General features: G+C 35.9%; 1 protein-coding gene across 1 annotated transcript in view; it reads left to right on the top strand.

Annotated features, from left to right (window-relative positions):
- Nucleotides 1-1,952: 1,952 nt before the first annotated feature.
- CEP162 (centrosomal protein 162) overlaps nucleotides 1,953-17,408 on the top strand; it is an 81,223-nt gene continuing 65,767 nt past the window's right edge. The window contains exons 1-9 of the mRNA XM_019652473.1: nucleotides 1,953-2,225; nucleotides 3,276-3,391; nucleotides 4,658-4,772; nucleotides 7,842-7,988; nucleotides 8,316-8,499; nucleotides 10,562-10,629; nucleotides 12,887-13,002; nucleotides 14,584-14,614; nucleotides 17,093-17,209. Coding sequence (XP_019508018.1) covers nucleotides 3,335-3,391; nucleotides 4,658-4,772; nucleotides 7,842-7,988; nucleotides 8,316-8,499; nucleotides 10,562-10,629; nucleotides 12,887-13,002; nucleotides 14,584-14,614; nucleotides 17,093-17,209 — 835 coding nt within the window. The 5' untranslated portion in view covers nucleotides 1,953-2,225; nucleotides 3,276-3,334. The remainder of the gene's footprint in view (nucleotides 2,226-3,275; nucleotides 3,392-4,657; nucleotides 4,773-7,841; nucleotides 7,989-8,315; nucleotides 8,500-10,561; nucleotides 10,630-12,886; nucleotides 13,003-14,583; nucleotides 14,615-17,092; nucleotides 17,210-17,408) is intronic.

Raw genomic sequence — 17,408 nt, 5'->3', positions numbered from 1 at the left:
TCAGGATTACATTGTTCTCTACTAAGGCCCTAATTAAGTATACCTAAAGGAGACTTTGCAGCTCTTGTGATATTACAGACTCTAGCACCTTGTGATATCACAGAGCCTAGCAACTGACTTTGTTCCCCGGGAGGATTCATAGGACATTCCCTTCAGTCAGGTAATAATGAATTCACTGGCGAGGGGGACATCAACATCTTGAAAAAATATTGCAGACTCTGTAATATCACAAGATCTGCAAAGTCTCCTTTGAAGCTATGCTGTCCTTATAATTTGATCCTGGGCCTGATTGTCACCACAGACTCTCTTGTAGCTGCAGGAAATGATCTCATATAACAATGAGAGTGTGAGTCAATGCTTTACCTTCTACCTGTACCTCTGCTCAACAAGCTCATATGAGAATCTTAGTAGCTGCATGCCGCTGGTTATCACCACCTCATTTTCCATTAGCAGTGGGTTCTTCATTGCTATCCGACTGATGAGTTGTCCAGCTCCCAAATCCCATCCTAATGGTCTGCATTCTAGGGCTAATCCTGATATTAGCTCTCTTCCCAACAGTTCCCCTGAAGTCAGAACATGAGAAATAGATCTGCATGAGAGCAATTTGTTTGAGAACGAGTTACCAAGTAGCAAAAGTGATGAACAGGAGAATGACACAGAGAAGGCTGGAAAGCCAGTACAAGAATGTATTATCAAGTTGGCCACTTCTGTGGACAACTGGTTCTGGATCACACTGGTTCTGGATATTCTGTGAAGTCTTAAGAAATGTGTATCAATACTGTTCATCTCAGAGTTGAAAGGGGGGATCATTTATTCATCAGTTCCAACTCCTTTTGATCAAGGATGGAATGACAAAGGTTAAATCCCCACACTTCCAAGTTGTAAGGACTGAGTACTGAATGGATTCCCTCAAGGATCAGAGAGATCAGAGAAGCCCCAGGGATCAGAAAGAGGTCTACAATGCAGGCTCACCACAAGCACACAGTTGAGTTACACCTGTGTGAAGTTTGTCAAATCCTAAGTGGAAGTGGTCCTAGCAGCTGTGGCTAGAGTAAAAGCTGAGGTCAAGAAGATCTGAGACTAATACATATGTGTAAATTGATGTGAAGGAAGCCTGATTTGCAAGAAGCTTTCTAGCAGAGACGGGTGGGAAAGGAAACTACTGGGCTATAGAAGTGGATCCTATCATTATCTTGTACCTACATCGAACAAAATATAAACTGAATTGATTTGTAGATTGCAAGAATTAGGTGAAATAATGCATGTGAAGTTCCTATCAACTTGATAGATGCTCAATAAATAGTAGTTTTAAAAAATCTCTATTCAAATATTTATCATAGGGCACAACTCCTGGCATGTATACATTTGTATCACAATAAACACATGCTGAATTAAAAATTCAGGCTGGAGATGATGAGGTCCTTAACTTATGTCGCCAGCAGCAATCCTTTCAACTGCTGTCCATTTTACGTTTCCTATCCTAAATGCTGTCCTCTAAAACTCCAACTTGCGTTCTTTTTTTTGAGGACGAAATAGCAAAAGTAAAATAAAGTAAAAATCCAAGGAAGTAATTGTAAGATGACACTATAGAATGTGTGGGAAAGGAGGTGTAGCGAGTTGGGATGTATTTTTAATTTCTTGTCCACTAGATGGTAGAACAGAGTCCCTTATCCTGACAGTTCTTTCTTTCTCACAGTTTTGAATTTCTCTCACAACGCCTACATGGGATTTTGCACGTGGAGGAAATCTAATAAATTAAATGTTTTCAAAACTTCCGCTTGGAAAGCAGAGAGTTGAAACTATAAGGGTGGGTGGGGAAGATTAGGAAGAGTGGATCAGAAGTGCGGAAATACATAAACTACGGGAGCTAAACTACATTTCCCAGGAAGCCATGGGCTGGGCCTACAACACCCATCATGCCTGTGTTCCTGTTGTCGTGACCCGTTCGTGAATCCGCTTTTCCACGGAGCGCAGAGAAAGCCGTGGAGTGTCTACTGGTGCAGCAGCGACGGCTCTTACCCACCAGAGTACCTTGAGCTTCGGCTACTCCATCCTTTGCCTTGCTTTTTGAGGTAAAAATATACTAACCACTGTCCCGCCGGGCCCACGAGCCACGTGACCAGCCGCGGTCATGTGACTCAGAAGCCCAGCGGCTGAAGTGTTACCCTGACAACTGATGGACCCCTGGCAGATCTTCCGGCAAAGCCGGGAATTCGGAGAACAAGGTAGGTGAGGCGTGGATGCTTGCTTCCAACTTGCTTGAAGAGACTGTTCTCAGACCCGCTCCTCAGAGCTTTAGTTACGGGTCACTCCCTTCCTTCTCCCCGACTCCACTGCAAGTGCGTCTTTGTCTTCCCGCCAACTCCGGAACCCGCTGGAGCGGAGACCCAGCCAATCCGAGGACCCTTTTGGTGGGATCCGACTTCGAATAAGAATTTGGGGCCCAGACCTTAACTGCACACGCCCTATACTGATCAGCAATGCTAATGAGGAGGAGAAGGTGTTAATCCGCAGGCTGAGCCAAGTGTCCTGCGGGTCCCTCCCCCCTTCCCCGCCTCAGCGAAAGGAAACTGCGGGGTGAGCTGCCTGCAGGAGTTACAGAAGCTGGGACAGATCTGAAGTTGATCTCTTTAGAGGGACGGGGAGAGCTTTGCGTTACAAGTCACTCCTGCATCGTTTTTGTTGGGCTTCCCTCACTCCAAAAGAAACGTAGTTCTGATTGATTTGTATACTCCATTAATTTTAGGTAGATTTTTGAGGCTTAATAGGTTCCATTTGTCTGTATTTGGCAACGTCCCATATCTAGAAACATTCTATTTTGCAATACTATTAATGTAGATTGATAAATAAGTAGCTGAATAATAAGGCAGCAAAAACTCTGTCTTGGGCTTTACACACAAAAAACAGTCTTTTGGATTTGCTAATTTATAATTTTTAAAAGATTCCTTGCGAGGACCCGTTTTCTTTTTTTGATGTTAAATTTTAACACACACACACTAATATGTATAGATTTAGGGAAAAGGGTGGAGGCTAACCTTTAACAATTGGATGCTAACAATAAAAAATTATTTCTGGATCCTAAGTACAAGGTAAACTGTGAAACCTGCTTTTCCAAATCAGTTTTATGAAAGAATTAAGAATCTTGTCCAGCTTACTGGTCCATAATTGTGCATATATACTAAATTGTAAGATGAATGAAGTTTGAGTCTGGTTGTTTTCATGATGTGATATGGATTCTCTCAAAAGACGTCTATTAATTATCTCTTGATATTTAGTGTTTCCAGTGTTGTAAATACTTGGGAATGTCTACTGTGGGAAGTAAAAATTATTGAGTATGGCTCACTATTTCAAAGAAGAACTGGATGAAGAGTTTGAACAGTTCATGAAAGAAGTAAGTTGATATTTTTAAAAGCGATATTGTAAATTTGCCTCATAAGAAACTCATCCTTCAATTCTGTTTCACCTCTAAGATACAGTCAGTCCATCATCAAGTTCTGTAAGCTCTAGTTCTCTCCCTTTTCACTGCCACCATCCTAGTCAGGACACCAGTATCTCACCTGGGCTCCTGCAACACTTCCCAAGTTCTGCCCCAGCATTTCTTCCCCACTCTGTAGCCAACATGATCTGTTACATAAATCATACTCTGTCCCTCGCCTATGTAAAACATACTCTATTGGCCTCCTATCACATATAGAATAAAAGTCCAAACTGCTTCCTGTGGTTTACAAAGCCCTGGATGATTTTGCTCATGTCTAGCTCACTGTATACCACTCCTCCTTCTTATCTGCTTGTGCTACAGTGGCCTTTTTTCTCTCCCAGACGTGCCAAGTTCATGTCACATTAGGAGCTTTGCACTAGCTGTCCCCTCTGCCAATAATATTGTCCCCCTATTCTTCACCTGGCTGATGAGGATCTCACGTTAAATATCACTGCCTCAGAGAGGTTTTTGTTCTGTTTATCCAGGAAAAATGTAACCATCATGTCGCTTCTTAGTATACCATGTATTTAATTCTCTATGTCACACTTAGCACCATTCATTATTTTACCTGTGTAGGTCTGTTTTCTGCCTCCCATTATAAGAATGTATGGTCTATGACGTGATGGCTATGTATTCATTGCTATATACCTGCAGTGTCTAATAGGTGCTTAATAAGTGTTTGCTGAATGAATAAATTAGAGGGTTATACTACATCATATGTATTTATATAAACAGAGAGGCCTTGTAGAGCATTCAGGAGAGTCACATTTTAAACTATACTAACCTTCTTGTTCATAAAGGAAGTCTGATGTATGATACAGTAGAAAGAATCTCACTTTCATTATCTAATAGGAAAAATAACGCCTACTAGGTGGAATTGTTGTAAGGATTAAAAAAAATAACAATTTTCTGATTGTTTTTTGATCAAGTTTTCTTTATTTCTCTGTTGTTAGCTTTGATGTTTTTCTCCCTGGTTAGTTTACTTGTTTAATTCTGGGTATGAAATTGATGTTCAGAGATGTATGCTTGATTTTTATTTTGGCCACATATGTTTAGGAATATGAATTTATACATTGTTGCCGATAATATTGCTGAACTGTGAGAAAACTAAGAGAAACATTTTTAATGATGAAGCTGGGATTTTCGAATTTAAAATTCAGTAGCTTATATCTGATTCAGCTTTCAGATGATTCTTTTGAAAATTCAAACAAAACACATGGACAACCTAAAAGAGAAGTGAAAAAGAAACATGCACTGCCGTGGTGGATAACTGAAGATGACGTTGAAGATGGTGGTAAATATTGCTGATTTTTCATTTCAAATTATTTGACCACAAGGGGTCAGTCAAAGACTTTTAATTCTGGATTTTGTTACTGTACTATAAATACAGAGGGTGCCAAAAACAATGTATACGCATTTTAAAAAAGTAAAAAACTGTATTAAAATTGTAATACAATGAATGACTCGAGCATTCATTTGATTAACACCGTCTTTTTAGCGAACGAACGTCATACTACTACACATTGCTACCATAATTCAATTCAACTTCGAAAAGTAATACATAGATAACATCTCTTAAAATAATGTATCTTTTTTTGGTCCCCTGGTATATAAAGAAAGTAATACTAATAGTGTGAATTTTTGAGGTTTGAGTTGATTTTCATGTTACTTCACTTTATTGTATAGAATATAATTAAGAATCTATGTTTCTGCATTATTACGTTATTTTACATTGAGATAATTTATATTTATTAAAATTAAGATGAATAATATAGGTGTATTTATATATTATCATGTTTAATGGCAAATTGATTTAAGGTGATTTAATAAAATATTCTGACAATATATCATTGCATGGGGAAGATTTTAACAAATTTATAGATACTGGTATTACAGCCTGTTAATAACAGTAGTAAAAAATACAATTTATTGTATTAATGGTGAACTCATTACTGATCCTGTGTGGCACATGTGTACACATTTTGCAGAACTATTCCTTGTCACATCTTTACAAATGGAAAATACACTTTGGAGTGTTTCTTCGGTGTACTATGTATGATACTGCTGTATCTGTAAGGAACCCCAGACTATTTCTATGAAGTACCTATATTCACACTGTTTGTGGTTCATTTTATAAACTAATGAGATTTCTGTCTCTTCTCTAGGGGAAAAATTTACCCATGGCTTTTGTTTTTCCCTATAAAATTGAGCTTGAATTCCTTAATCTGACAGTTAAGGCTCTACATAATCTGACTGGAACCCTCCTTTCTAGCCTCATGTGCTCCAGCCACACTCATGTATTCTCTATTTCCTGGCAACGCCATTGGTTCCATACTTCTGAGCATTAGCTCATGCTTTCTTGCCACTACAATGTCTTTGCCTCTCATCCTTCTTGTCCAGTGAAGCTTGGCATTACCTCTTTATGCAGTCCTTCCCTAACTCTTCTAGTTCCCTTGTAATTACAAATAATTACCTTCTCCTTTGTTTCCGTGTCAGAACAGCACACTAGCGCTACATGTCATGTTAATAGTTGTAACCTCTACTGAGCTTTGCGAGGGCAGAAAACACTTGTTTTTCCTTGTATCCCCTGACCCTCAATAGTAAATAATAAATGTGTTCAACAAATGAATGTTAGAGTGGATTTGATAGTCACTTCTCTGTTCTTAATAGTGTACAATAAGGGATTGCCTTATTGAAAAATTCAGTGTGTTTTTTTCATAAGTCACCCAACCATGCAACAATGCTAAAGTTTGCATGTGAAGAATTCTCTCTTAGGATCTTTCCTCCGTTGGTGCTTGTAGAGGGTGTTATATGATGAAGTACTATTTGGAATTTTTGACAAAGATTTGAGACTTAATTAGCATTACAGTCTCTTTTCTAGAAAGTAACCAGTCAGAGATGAAATGTGCACACTCACCCCAAAAGGAAAGAATAGGCCCTAGACCAACACTTGAATGTAACCTGACTAAAGGTATTAATAATTTTTTTAAAAAATTATCAGTCAGAAGTGGATTTGATTGGTAAAGGAAGCAAAGAAGGATACTTAAGAAACAAGCTTTGACAATGTTACTTTTATGGTGTTCATGTTATGCTCTGAGTCCTGGGCACGAGTATACAAAGAAAAGATATGATTCCTGCCATCAAGTGTAGAAGTGTTTGAGGGAGGAGTGAACACCCTCCTAAGGAGAGGAACACATTACCCATCTTAGAAAGGACCATTCAGCATCAACATTGAGCAACTTCAGCCTTATAATTGTGTTTTCTCTTTCGATCACCATAAGGATAAAATGTTCTGCCTGGGGGGTGAACTATCTAATCCTCCTTCTGGTTATACTCTTCATTATAAATAACTAAATTGGATCTTGGTTTCAGTTATAGCGGTGTCTTGTGAGCTCGGTTAGTGTGGGTCCCATTCCTGAGTCCAGCTTTGGAGCCAGAGTGAGGCCCTGGACAGACACGGCATGCCACGGCACCCCAGCCTTGGCATGCGCTTTATTCTCTGAAGTGTCTCCATCTTGATTTTCTGCAGCTGTGGAAGTAATTTGATCTATAAAATCATTATTCACACAAAGCCATAAAATAGGTTCTTGAAGCCTTTCCAAAAGGACACTAATTAGGAAATTGAAGTCAGAATTTGTGAGTTCTTCATAAGGTGTCCTTCTAAGCAAAAGTGATATTTTACTAGTCTGAATGTTTATATCACATAATTTTTTACTTTTTGCATATACCTGGTTTTTTTTACAGCAAATATGTACTCTTAGGATAAAGAAATTTTTATATTGCATAACTTTTTCAGTGTTTTTATTGCATTTGGAATAAAGAGCAAACCCTACCACTGGCCTGTGAGGATGAGCATGGTGTGACCATTGACTCCTGCTCTGGGCTGATTTCTAGCTGGACTTACCTCACTCTCTAGACCCACCTTCACTGGCCCTTTTGCATCCCCAGATGTGGCCTGCCCCTCCCATTGTTGACCCTTTCTACTTTTGACTGGGATTGTCTCCCTTTCCCAGTTCACCTAGTTATGTCATACCCTTCCATCACATAGGGCAGAAGACACTCTTTAAAGTGGCATGGTATCCTGTATTAAGTACTGTCCTTCAAAATAATTTTTTTTCATCTTGTTTCTTGTCACCCTCATTATGCAAAATTTTGAAATATTCTACTTAGTAAGATATATTGCAAACAAATAAAATTATATATTTTTTTGTGAATTTTAGGTCTGATGGATTTTTATTTAATAGACTAGATTTATTTTGTAGCAACTATCCACAAAATTAGTATAATAGTATTACTGTGTTGGCATAGTAGTAAAACAATTTTCTGAACATAAATATCCAACTGTATTAAACTCCATCCTTAGGACTGCTTGGAACAAATGTCAGCTATTTGAAAACAAAGAAGACTTCTCAGCCTATTAGGGATATAGAAGAGGAATCTGCTGAAAGGATTCAATTTCTCAAGAGCAGTGGAACCTCTATCATAAGTCTTGACAGCTTAGAAACAAATGGTAAGAAATGTGAGACATAAGAGTTGACAGGTTAATACTATGCTTGTAATCAGAATTTTCACAAACATTACGTCACAACTATGTTGGAGCCTCCTTATGAAGCACATAGATAGATTTAATATCTCTGTAGAAAGTTTAGAATCACACTTCTAGAGCTTTATTACCTTGCATATTGATGATGAATATAAATCTATGTTGGTGGGTGAAAGATTAAGTAAAATATGTTTTAATTTTTTTAAATTTTACTATGTAATATCAATAAATGCATCATTAAAATTTTATTGAAATTCTGTATGCAAATAAAATGTATTTGTGCTTTCCATGTAGAGATAGTGGTTTCTGAGCTCAATCATACTGTTCTCGGATTGGGATTGGACACATTAGAGGAACAAGAGGAAAAAGAGCAGTTTTTTGCCAGACTTGAGAAAGGCTTAACATCTTCCATTGATTATTCAAGATTAAATAAGGAATTGGATTCTAATGACTCCACACATTTTAAAGCTTTACAAAGGTAATGTAAATACAATACAAACTAATCATTGAATGATTTTGTGTTTTTCTCTATTTTTGGAAGGCTGTTATATACATGGACTTAAATGGGTAAATATAACAGGCAAAAGTTAAATCTTATTTTTAACTCCATTCTCTGTTCATTATGTTGGTCAGGGTTTATTTTATTTATTTTTTTATGTGAACGAAATACATTGATTAGTATTCGAGAGCCCACTCTGCCTCCAGATATCTGAAATTTCATGCCTGAGATACTATTGAGACTAATAGCCATTACCAAAAAGACCTTACTAGGAAAGTAATTTATCAAGTGATTTTTCCACCGATAAGGCAAATAAGAGAATCCAGGTAGCTAATATAAACTCAGGGGGAACAGGAACAGAAAGGGAAGGGGGAACCAGCGCGCAAAGACAGGTTTGGTCTGTGTTCTACCTTTGTGTATATTTCACTCTAATGATTATCAGAAAACCTCATTTATCCTGGAAATCCCAGGAGGAAAGCCATCCTTACTGAGCTGGTCCTCTGTAAGTACGGTAGACCTTTGACATTCTGAAGACCTTTGTGAAACCTGGTGTGTTTAATATTCTCAGTTTCATTTTTCATTTAATTTTTAAGTTATAAATGAAAGATTATAATTTTAAGATTTTTAAGAACAGCAAACTAATTATATGAAGGGTCAGGAGAATCATAGTCTCTGGTTATTTGAGTTGCCTAGTTTCTTATAGATGGTAGACAAAATAGTGACTGTCATGAACTGTGTAGGGTCTGAGATTTTTACCCTACTTGGAAGCTACACAAGTTAGCCTGCCAGTTCTACGGATGCTGACAATAGACACAAGATCCCTGAGTCAGAAACAAAGGAGTTTATTTCTCACAACAAAAGCAGTACTGGAGTGTGAGGTTTGTCTCAGTTCCCCATGTCCCACAAGACCCATTGGGGCAAACGAAAGGTCCGTGATGGCTGTTTGCACATGCGGTGGGTAGCTTTACAGGAGAGGGTCACTGAGCATGGGGAATCTATTGCTTGTATAGTGAAGTGGAAACAAGCCTGCTCTGTTGGCAGAGACATTGCTTCATCTGTCAAGGTTGCTCACTTCAAACAGCCCTGAGAAATGACCTAAGATAGAGGGGGCTGTGCATTCTTGGCGTACCCAGCAGGAACATGCAGAGACACTCGGGGCCCATAGTGGATGCTTCTCCCAACAGTGACAACATAGATTAAGCATGCACAGGTTTGGCGGTCACAAGTTTTTGCCCTTTTACAATATTTCTTAACTTTTCTCTGATTTCTTAACAGTATTCTTATCTACTGATATTTCTGCTCCAAAACTGACTAGTCAGACTACATCATAGTATCAGATATGCAGTATTGTTTGCTGCTGTTTTTATTATAGTTTTATAATTTTGAGGATCTGCTAATGATCTTGCTAAAGATAGGGTTGATGGACTGAAAAAGGAAGAACAGATTTCTGGGTTTGAAAGAAAGCAGTGTGGGAACTAATATAACCAGTGTAATTCAAACTTGCTCAAGCTTCTTAGCCTTGCTTAGTTTTCCTTGATTTAAGGCTTCTATTCAGCTCCTATTTCAGGATTACATTGCTTATGAGCATGTAAATGCTGACCCTGGCATTTATTTCTGGCCTCCATGTAGACTTCATTGGTTCTCATAGCGTGTGGTCAATTCCTAATCTTTAGTGTAGAAAAGATATCTGGATCCTGAGACATAAACGCACACATTTATGTACAAAATTGTATATGTGTATGAAGTTTAAAAATATGGGATTTTTGTTTCCTTTGTATTACCTTTGCAACTACAGTTAAGCTGTAAGAAACCTTTGTTTTCCAAATGTTCTTATAGCTCCCATAATTTTAGCTTTGAGAAGAAATATTGGGTTGTCAGAAAAGTCATGACATATTTTTTTCTGTTTTTCATTGCAAAAATGCATCATGACTTTTCCAACAACCCAATACAGAATGTTAGAGATTTTAAAAAATATACACAAAGGATTGTATGGAAATGTATTATTAACATGTAACACTAAATTAAGTAAATATTTTTCCAGTAATCAAGCCAATATAGAACTAACTGAAGATAAACATGAGAATGAATTGAAGCATGAAGAACTAGCAGGTAATTTCATTGGTTTTAAAATTTACAATATTTGAAAAGATAATATAGCTTTTAATAAAGACATTGAAGAGAAAAATAGTTAAAAGGAAAATCAGATTGTCCTTTGAACAAGTAGAGTGAATTGCCTGTCTTACAATCTGAGCTACCAAGAAATTGTTAAAAAGTGCACTGCTATCTTATTTGTTGGAGTGGGCAGTGGACCAATTGGGGAGACAGAGAAAAGGATGTTTGTTCTAGGACCTTGGAAATCTGTGGAGCTGAGTCAGATACCACCAAAGAATGATTGGGGAGGTATATCTTTTCACACCTTTTGACTTTTAATATGTCTGTGCTTTTATATTCAAAATGGTTTTTCTTATAGATAGAATTGCTTTTTTATCCAGTCTGACAGTCTCTGACTTTTAGTTGAAGTGTTTCTACCCTTTACAAAAACTATATTTATCTTAATGGTAATTTATTGTTTTGCCATTTATCTTTCATCTTTCCATCTTGTTGTTGTTTTTATTGCTTTTGTCCCACAATTTTTGGATAAGTATTTATAGCATTCCATTTTTTCTTTCTTTTGGTTTGTTATACCTCTTTGCTCTATTTTTTTTCTTAGTTGCCCTATGATTCACAATATCCATCTTTATCTTATTAGAGTCTACTTTCAAATAATCATTGTACCACTGCTGACAGTTCCGTAGCTGAAAGTAGTAGAACCAAATAGTGAAACCCAGCCTCCTGGCTCCTGGTCAGGCTCTTAAGCATCATGCTGTATACTACCTGCATTGTTTCTTATACTACGTGTTGGCAGTCACAAAAACATTACATCCCCTTCCGTTGGTTTCAAGTGGTCCCTAAATCCCAAGTAGTTGTCTAAGTTCATTGTCATACCCTTCCATATCTCCTCTCTACTTGTTCATCATCTTTTCTTATGCAAACCCAATCTCTTAGGTTACTTGAAATTCAATAATTCCCACCTAGAATATTAGAATCTTAATCATTTTTATATTGGTCCTAGAACCTAGAATGATGTCTAATACAAGGTAATTTCTCAATGACTGTTTTGTGAATTTAATTGGGTCTACTGATACTTAGAAAATCCCAGTGTTCTTTGTCATATGGAGGAGAAACAAAGGTGAGCTTCTCAGCCTCTGAATATAGATACTGACATATTAACTAAGTAACTTAGCTTATCTACCTAGGCGACAATACCCATGCTGCCCCAACGTCATATTCCTTATGAACTAAAATGGAGATATTTCTGTAGGCACATCTCACTGGAAGCATCTCTGTTTAACTTCTAAGCCCTCTCAAGTTTACTCCCAAACTTCCAAAAAAAAAAATTACATTCAGGTTGTCCCCTCTATTCTAAAAGAAGACTAAAGGACAGCTTTCCAGAATCAGACTCTCTAGTACTTCATGCAGCCTTTCTCCCATCAGGCCCTCCTGTTTCTGAATGTGACCTAATTTTTGAAATGCAAATAAGACTGCCTTTCTTTCTAGAATGATTGATTCTACCCTGAAAAGGTCATTCCCCATCTACAGCCTATATATCTCAGTCAATCCTTGGTAAGGGCTGTAAACAAGTTAAAAATTTGATGACTACATCCGGGCCAAATAGTTCCTGCCCTATCTTCACCATAAGTAGTCTGACGGCATGATGTTAACACGGACACACCCTTCCCTTCTGCTCAAAGCCATTGAGATATAATTTGGGCCTTTAGCTGAGAAGTGCCCAGGATTGGGTGATGGTCATATTGGGCCAGTATTTCTTAAGGGAGGTATCAGAGACAGACTTCTCATAAGTACTGTTTCAGGCTTATAATAGCGATACTTACAGAGACCCAAAAAATCAGCTTAAAAATGAGCAAAATCTAACTTTTTAAGAGTGTCTAAGATTTCACAAAAGTGCTGCGTTTTTATAAGTAAGCAATTTGAGATTTTTGTCTTAAAAAAACAAATATTAAAGTTTTAAAGATTATATAAAATCTTTTGGGTAGTGCTAGACATTTTTGGTCAGTGAATAATATAAAAAATTAAAAATATAAAACTTAACAACTATTTGAAAGTACAAAAAATGAAATAAGCCTAAGACGTTCTTATGAATTGAATTATTAAATCTTTGCAAAAAAAAATCTGTTCTCTAAAAGTATCTTTAACATTTCAATAAATTATTTTTATGCAGAATTCTTCCTTTGGAAATCAGTCTTTTCCTGGAATTTGGCTTTTTTGACAATGTGTTCTTTGTATTTTTTAAAATTATTTTCTTCAGAAAATTACAGTGATGATTTTGAAGATGAGGATATTGATGCACCTTTAACTACTAAAGCTGAAGAGACTAATTCCAAAGAAAATTCCAAATCAGAAAAAATAAATGCACCCAAACAGGTATACATCAATTACATATTTGACAATTTTGAAACTTCTTTCATCACTAGTTGTTGTTATTTGAAGAGCTTTAAATATGGAGTTCTCTATAGTTTTGTTCATTGCAAAATTATAGGTCTTTTAATACTCAGGCATTTTCTTAACTCAGGCTGTCAATTTAGTATAAGTCTTAAGTATTATGGCAATTAATGACTTTCTAAAGGATTTCTTATGGCAAATAATTTCCTTAAGTTAAGCTTTAGAAATTGAATTGAAAACTTAATTAAAATCTCAAATCTGATTTTAAGCAGGTAAATTACACTTTTCTTTGGTAGGTCTTGTCCCTGTGAATAATAAATGCCCCTCCCTTAGTATTTATGCTAGTAGTAACATTACTGTCTGGGATTTACTTATTATGAATTAAATTCTCTTCATATTCAGTGTTACTATACTCTACTCTAATTATCTTGTTTCTCAGTTCTTACCAAGACTAGTTAAGGGTACTACAACATACTGCCTGCCTGATGGAACTTATCCTTGAGCTATCTAATAATAGTAGAACAATTACTATTTGTTATATTGGTCTTCATCTGGACACTGTCTCTTCAGGGACTGCATGTTAGGAGTAGATGTTTTGAACATGTGTGAAACCATAAACTCTCTAAAAAGAAGTAAGGAACACTTAGGTATTAATAAATACTCCTAAGAAAATTATCTTATTCTTACCTAGTACTTTGTTGTTGGGTATCTGTATCAAACAAGATGATTTTAGAAATACAAAAGGATTAATGAGACCTGATGAGTATCTTTAGAAATTTAATATGATTTGTATTTGGACTATTGCAGTTATAATACTTTATGAAAAAGAAATAGGTCAGTAAAAGGCACTGTAGTGTGGTATATTAAGCAAAGATAGCCTGCATAAAAATGTGTCAGCCTAAATGTGGAAGCCTAGGAGAGAGTCTGTCTGGGTGAGGATCAAAATAGGAAGGAAATAAAGCTCTGTTACAAAAGGATAATCCTGAATACTGCCTATTCCAAGTGGAGAATATAGGTGACATTAATTAGAAAACCTCCTCTAAGGGAACCTATAATATTGATGAATTTCAACTATATGACCATTTGGTGGCCTGCCTTTTTGAAACTTTTGTCTCAAAATGTAGATGGAACAACGAGTACAAGTTATAGTTGATCATTAATTTTTTAACAATAAGGGGAAAATGATTGGTGATGTTATAATAATAAGAGTCTTATGTGAAGTATGCGTGTTACCCTTGAGATAAAAAAAAAATTTTTTTTCTGAGTAAAGTAGATAAGCAGATGGCATCTAGATACTTTAAACAAGTCTTATAAAGGCCTCAATTAATTACTATTTAATTGCCAAGGTTCTTAAGAGACTTTTAGAAGTTCTCTCACAGCTACAACCTCTAGTCTTGTAGAATTATTGGTAAGAGGGTGATAAAGAAACCTAGAAAGAACCATTTCCTGGTCTTTTCATAATGGAGTAAAATACTGGTTTTCAAATTTTGTTAACTCTCCATTGCGGTCATTTTATATAACTTTGGTTTCAAAAGATATGATTATTTTCCTCTTTTAATTTAGGAAGAAGAAAAAACTGGCATGCTGGCTAATGGTAAATATTATGTGTATTCATATATTTCATTTGGTAAAAAGTTGTTCAGAATTGTACCTAAATTCTGAATAAATCTCTATCTGTCTTTGTTTTTTAATATCTCTAATGAATTAAACTTCACAACTTGTCTTAATAACATGTCCCTTATGCCTATCTTCCTGTTATGTTTAAGAACATTTGTTTTTTAAAGCCCAGGACTGGATGGCTTCATGGGTGAATTCTATCAAACATTCAAAGAAGACATAATACAATTTTTCTTAAACTCTTTCAAAATACAGAACAAGAAGGAATACTTCCAAACTCATTCTATGAGGCCAGGGTCACCCTGATACCAAAACCAAAGCTATCTCATGAAAAGAAAACAATCACATTTAATATAACATCCAAAAGAATAAAATACTTAGGAATGAATTTAACCAAGGAGATAAAAGAGATGTACATAGTAATAAAAAACAAAATCAAAACCAAAAAAAACACCAAGGAAAGAAATTGAAGCAAACACAAATAAATGGAATGATATTACATGTTCATGGATTAGAAGAATTAATATTGTTTTAATGTCCATACTACCCAAAATGAACTACAGATCTAGTGCATGCCCTATCAATTTCAATGGCATTTTTCATAGATAGAAACAAACAATCCTAAAATTCACAGGAAACCATGAAAGATCCCAAAGAGCCAACGCGATCTTGAGAAAGGACAAAGCGGGAGGCATCACACCTCCTGACTTCAAACTGTTCCAGAACTATGGTAATCAAAACAGTATGGTATTAGCATTAAGAACAGACACATAGATCAGTGAAACAGGATAGAGAGCCCAGAAATAAGCCTATGCATATGTGGTCAATTTATTTTGACAAAGGCACCAAGAATACCCAGAAAAGGATAGTCTTATTAAATGATATTTAAAATGGATTCCAAACTTGAATATAAGACCTGAAACTGTAAAACTAGAAGAAAATATGGGTACTTTCCTTGACATTAGACTTGACAGTGATTTTTTTGGATTTGACACCAAAATCACAGGCAGCAAAAGCAAAAATAAACAAGTGAGACTACTTACTTTTTTTTTGGCTTGTTACTAGGAAACTAAAATCTTCTGCACAGCAAAGGAAACCACCAACAAAACGAAAAGACAGACTATGGAATGGGACAAAATGTTTACAAATATATATCTGATAAGGGGTTAATATTCAAAATATACAAGGAATTAATACAACTCAATGACAAAAAAACCGATTTTTAAAAATGGACAAAGGAAATTAATAGACATTTTTCCAAAGAAGACCTACAAGTGGCCAACAGAAAAATGAAGAAGTGCTCAACTTCACTAATCATCAGGGAAATGTGAATCAAAACCTCAGTGTTTACCTCACACCATTAGGATGCCTATTATTAAAAAGATGAGATGACAAATGCTGGAGAGGATGTGGAAAAAAGGGAACCCTTGTGCACTGTTGGTGGGATTGTAAACTGGTACAGCCATTATGGAAAACTGGAGGTTACTGAAAAACTAAAAGTGGAACTGTCTTATCCAGCAATCCCACTTCTGGATATATATCTGAAAGAGATATTTATACACCCATGTTCATTTCAGCATTATTCACAGTGGCCAAGACATGAATACAACCAAAATGGGCATCGACAGGTGAATGGATAAAGAAAAAGTAGTGTCTATATAGGCCTTTCATATGTATATAAAATTCATCCTTGAAGGAAATCCTGTCATTTGCAATAATGTAGATGAACATGGAGGACATTATACTAAATGAAATGAGGCAGACACAGAAAGACAGATACTGCCTGATCTCACTTACATGTGGAATCTAAAAATGTCAGACTCACAGAAACAGAGTAGAGTAATGGTTACGAGGGGCTGGGGGAGTGGGATATGGGAAGATGTTGGCTAGAGGGTACAAAGATTCAGTTAATGCAGGTTAGATAAGTTTTGGAGATTTAGTATGCAACGATGTGACTACAGTCAACATTAGTGTATCCTGTACTTCAAATTTGCTAAGGCGAGATCTCAAGTGTTTTCACCACGCACACAAAAGGTAACTATGCAAGGAGATGGATGTTAATTTGCTTGATTTTGAATATTTCACAATGTATACATATATCAAATTATCAAATTATACATCTTAAACATATACAATTTTTAATTGTCACATATACCTTAATAAAGTTGGAGGGAAAATGAGTATTTTTTTGTTGTGATTATTTTTCTCAGGCCCTTTGCCTCCCCATATAAATGTACATTGGACCTGTATATAAGCATAGATACATATGCTGATATACTCCTACTGTCTTATACATAAGAAAATCATGCTTGTTATAGATATATCATTATATGCTCTTTATATGTAAACATTTATCTTTGTTTTTCTATAGATTGAATAGGATTAAAATATTTTCCTAAAGGAACCAAACAAATTCCTCTACCTTGCTAATATGTTTTCCTTTATATTGTTCCAGTGGTGCTGCTTGATTCATTAGACTCTGTTACAGAGGTCAACCTTGATGAGCAGGATAGAGCAACAACTCAGCCAAAGGCCCTGGCAGAAATGAATGATATTGAAATGACAGGAACAGGTACAGATGTTTAAAGAACTCAGTATTCTCTAAATATGTAATATTTTGTGACTACTTGACTTCATTTATATATATAACTATATTGACAATAAAACTTTACGTCTCACATTTTTATCTTATTTAACAACTTAAACAATCTGAGCTTGCTAATGGTAACAATGCGAGTCAACTTAGTGTGTTTTAAAATAAATACTTATTA

Source organism: Hipposideros armiger, unplaced genomic scaffold (genome assembly GCF_001890085.2).
Source record: "Hipposideros armiger isolate ML-2016 unplaced genomic scaffold, ASM189008v1 scaffold_180, whole genome shotgun sequence".
NCBI classification, from domain to species: Eukaryota; Metazoa; Chordata; class Mammalia; order Chiroptera; family Hipposideridae; genus Hipposideros; species Hipposideros armiger.
This window is presented reverse-complemented; position numbering and strand designations above follow the sequence as displayed.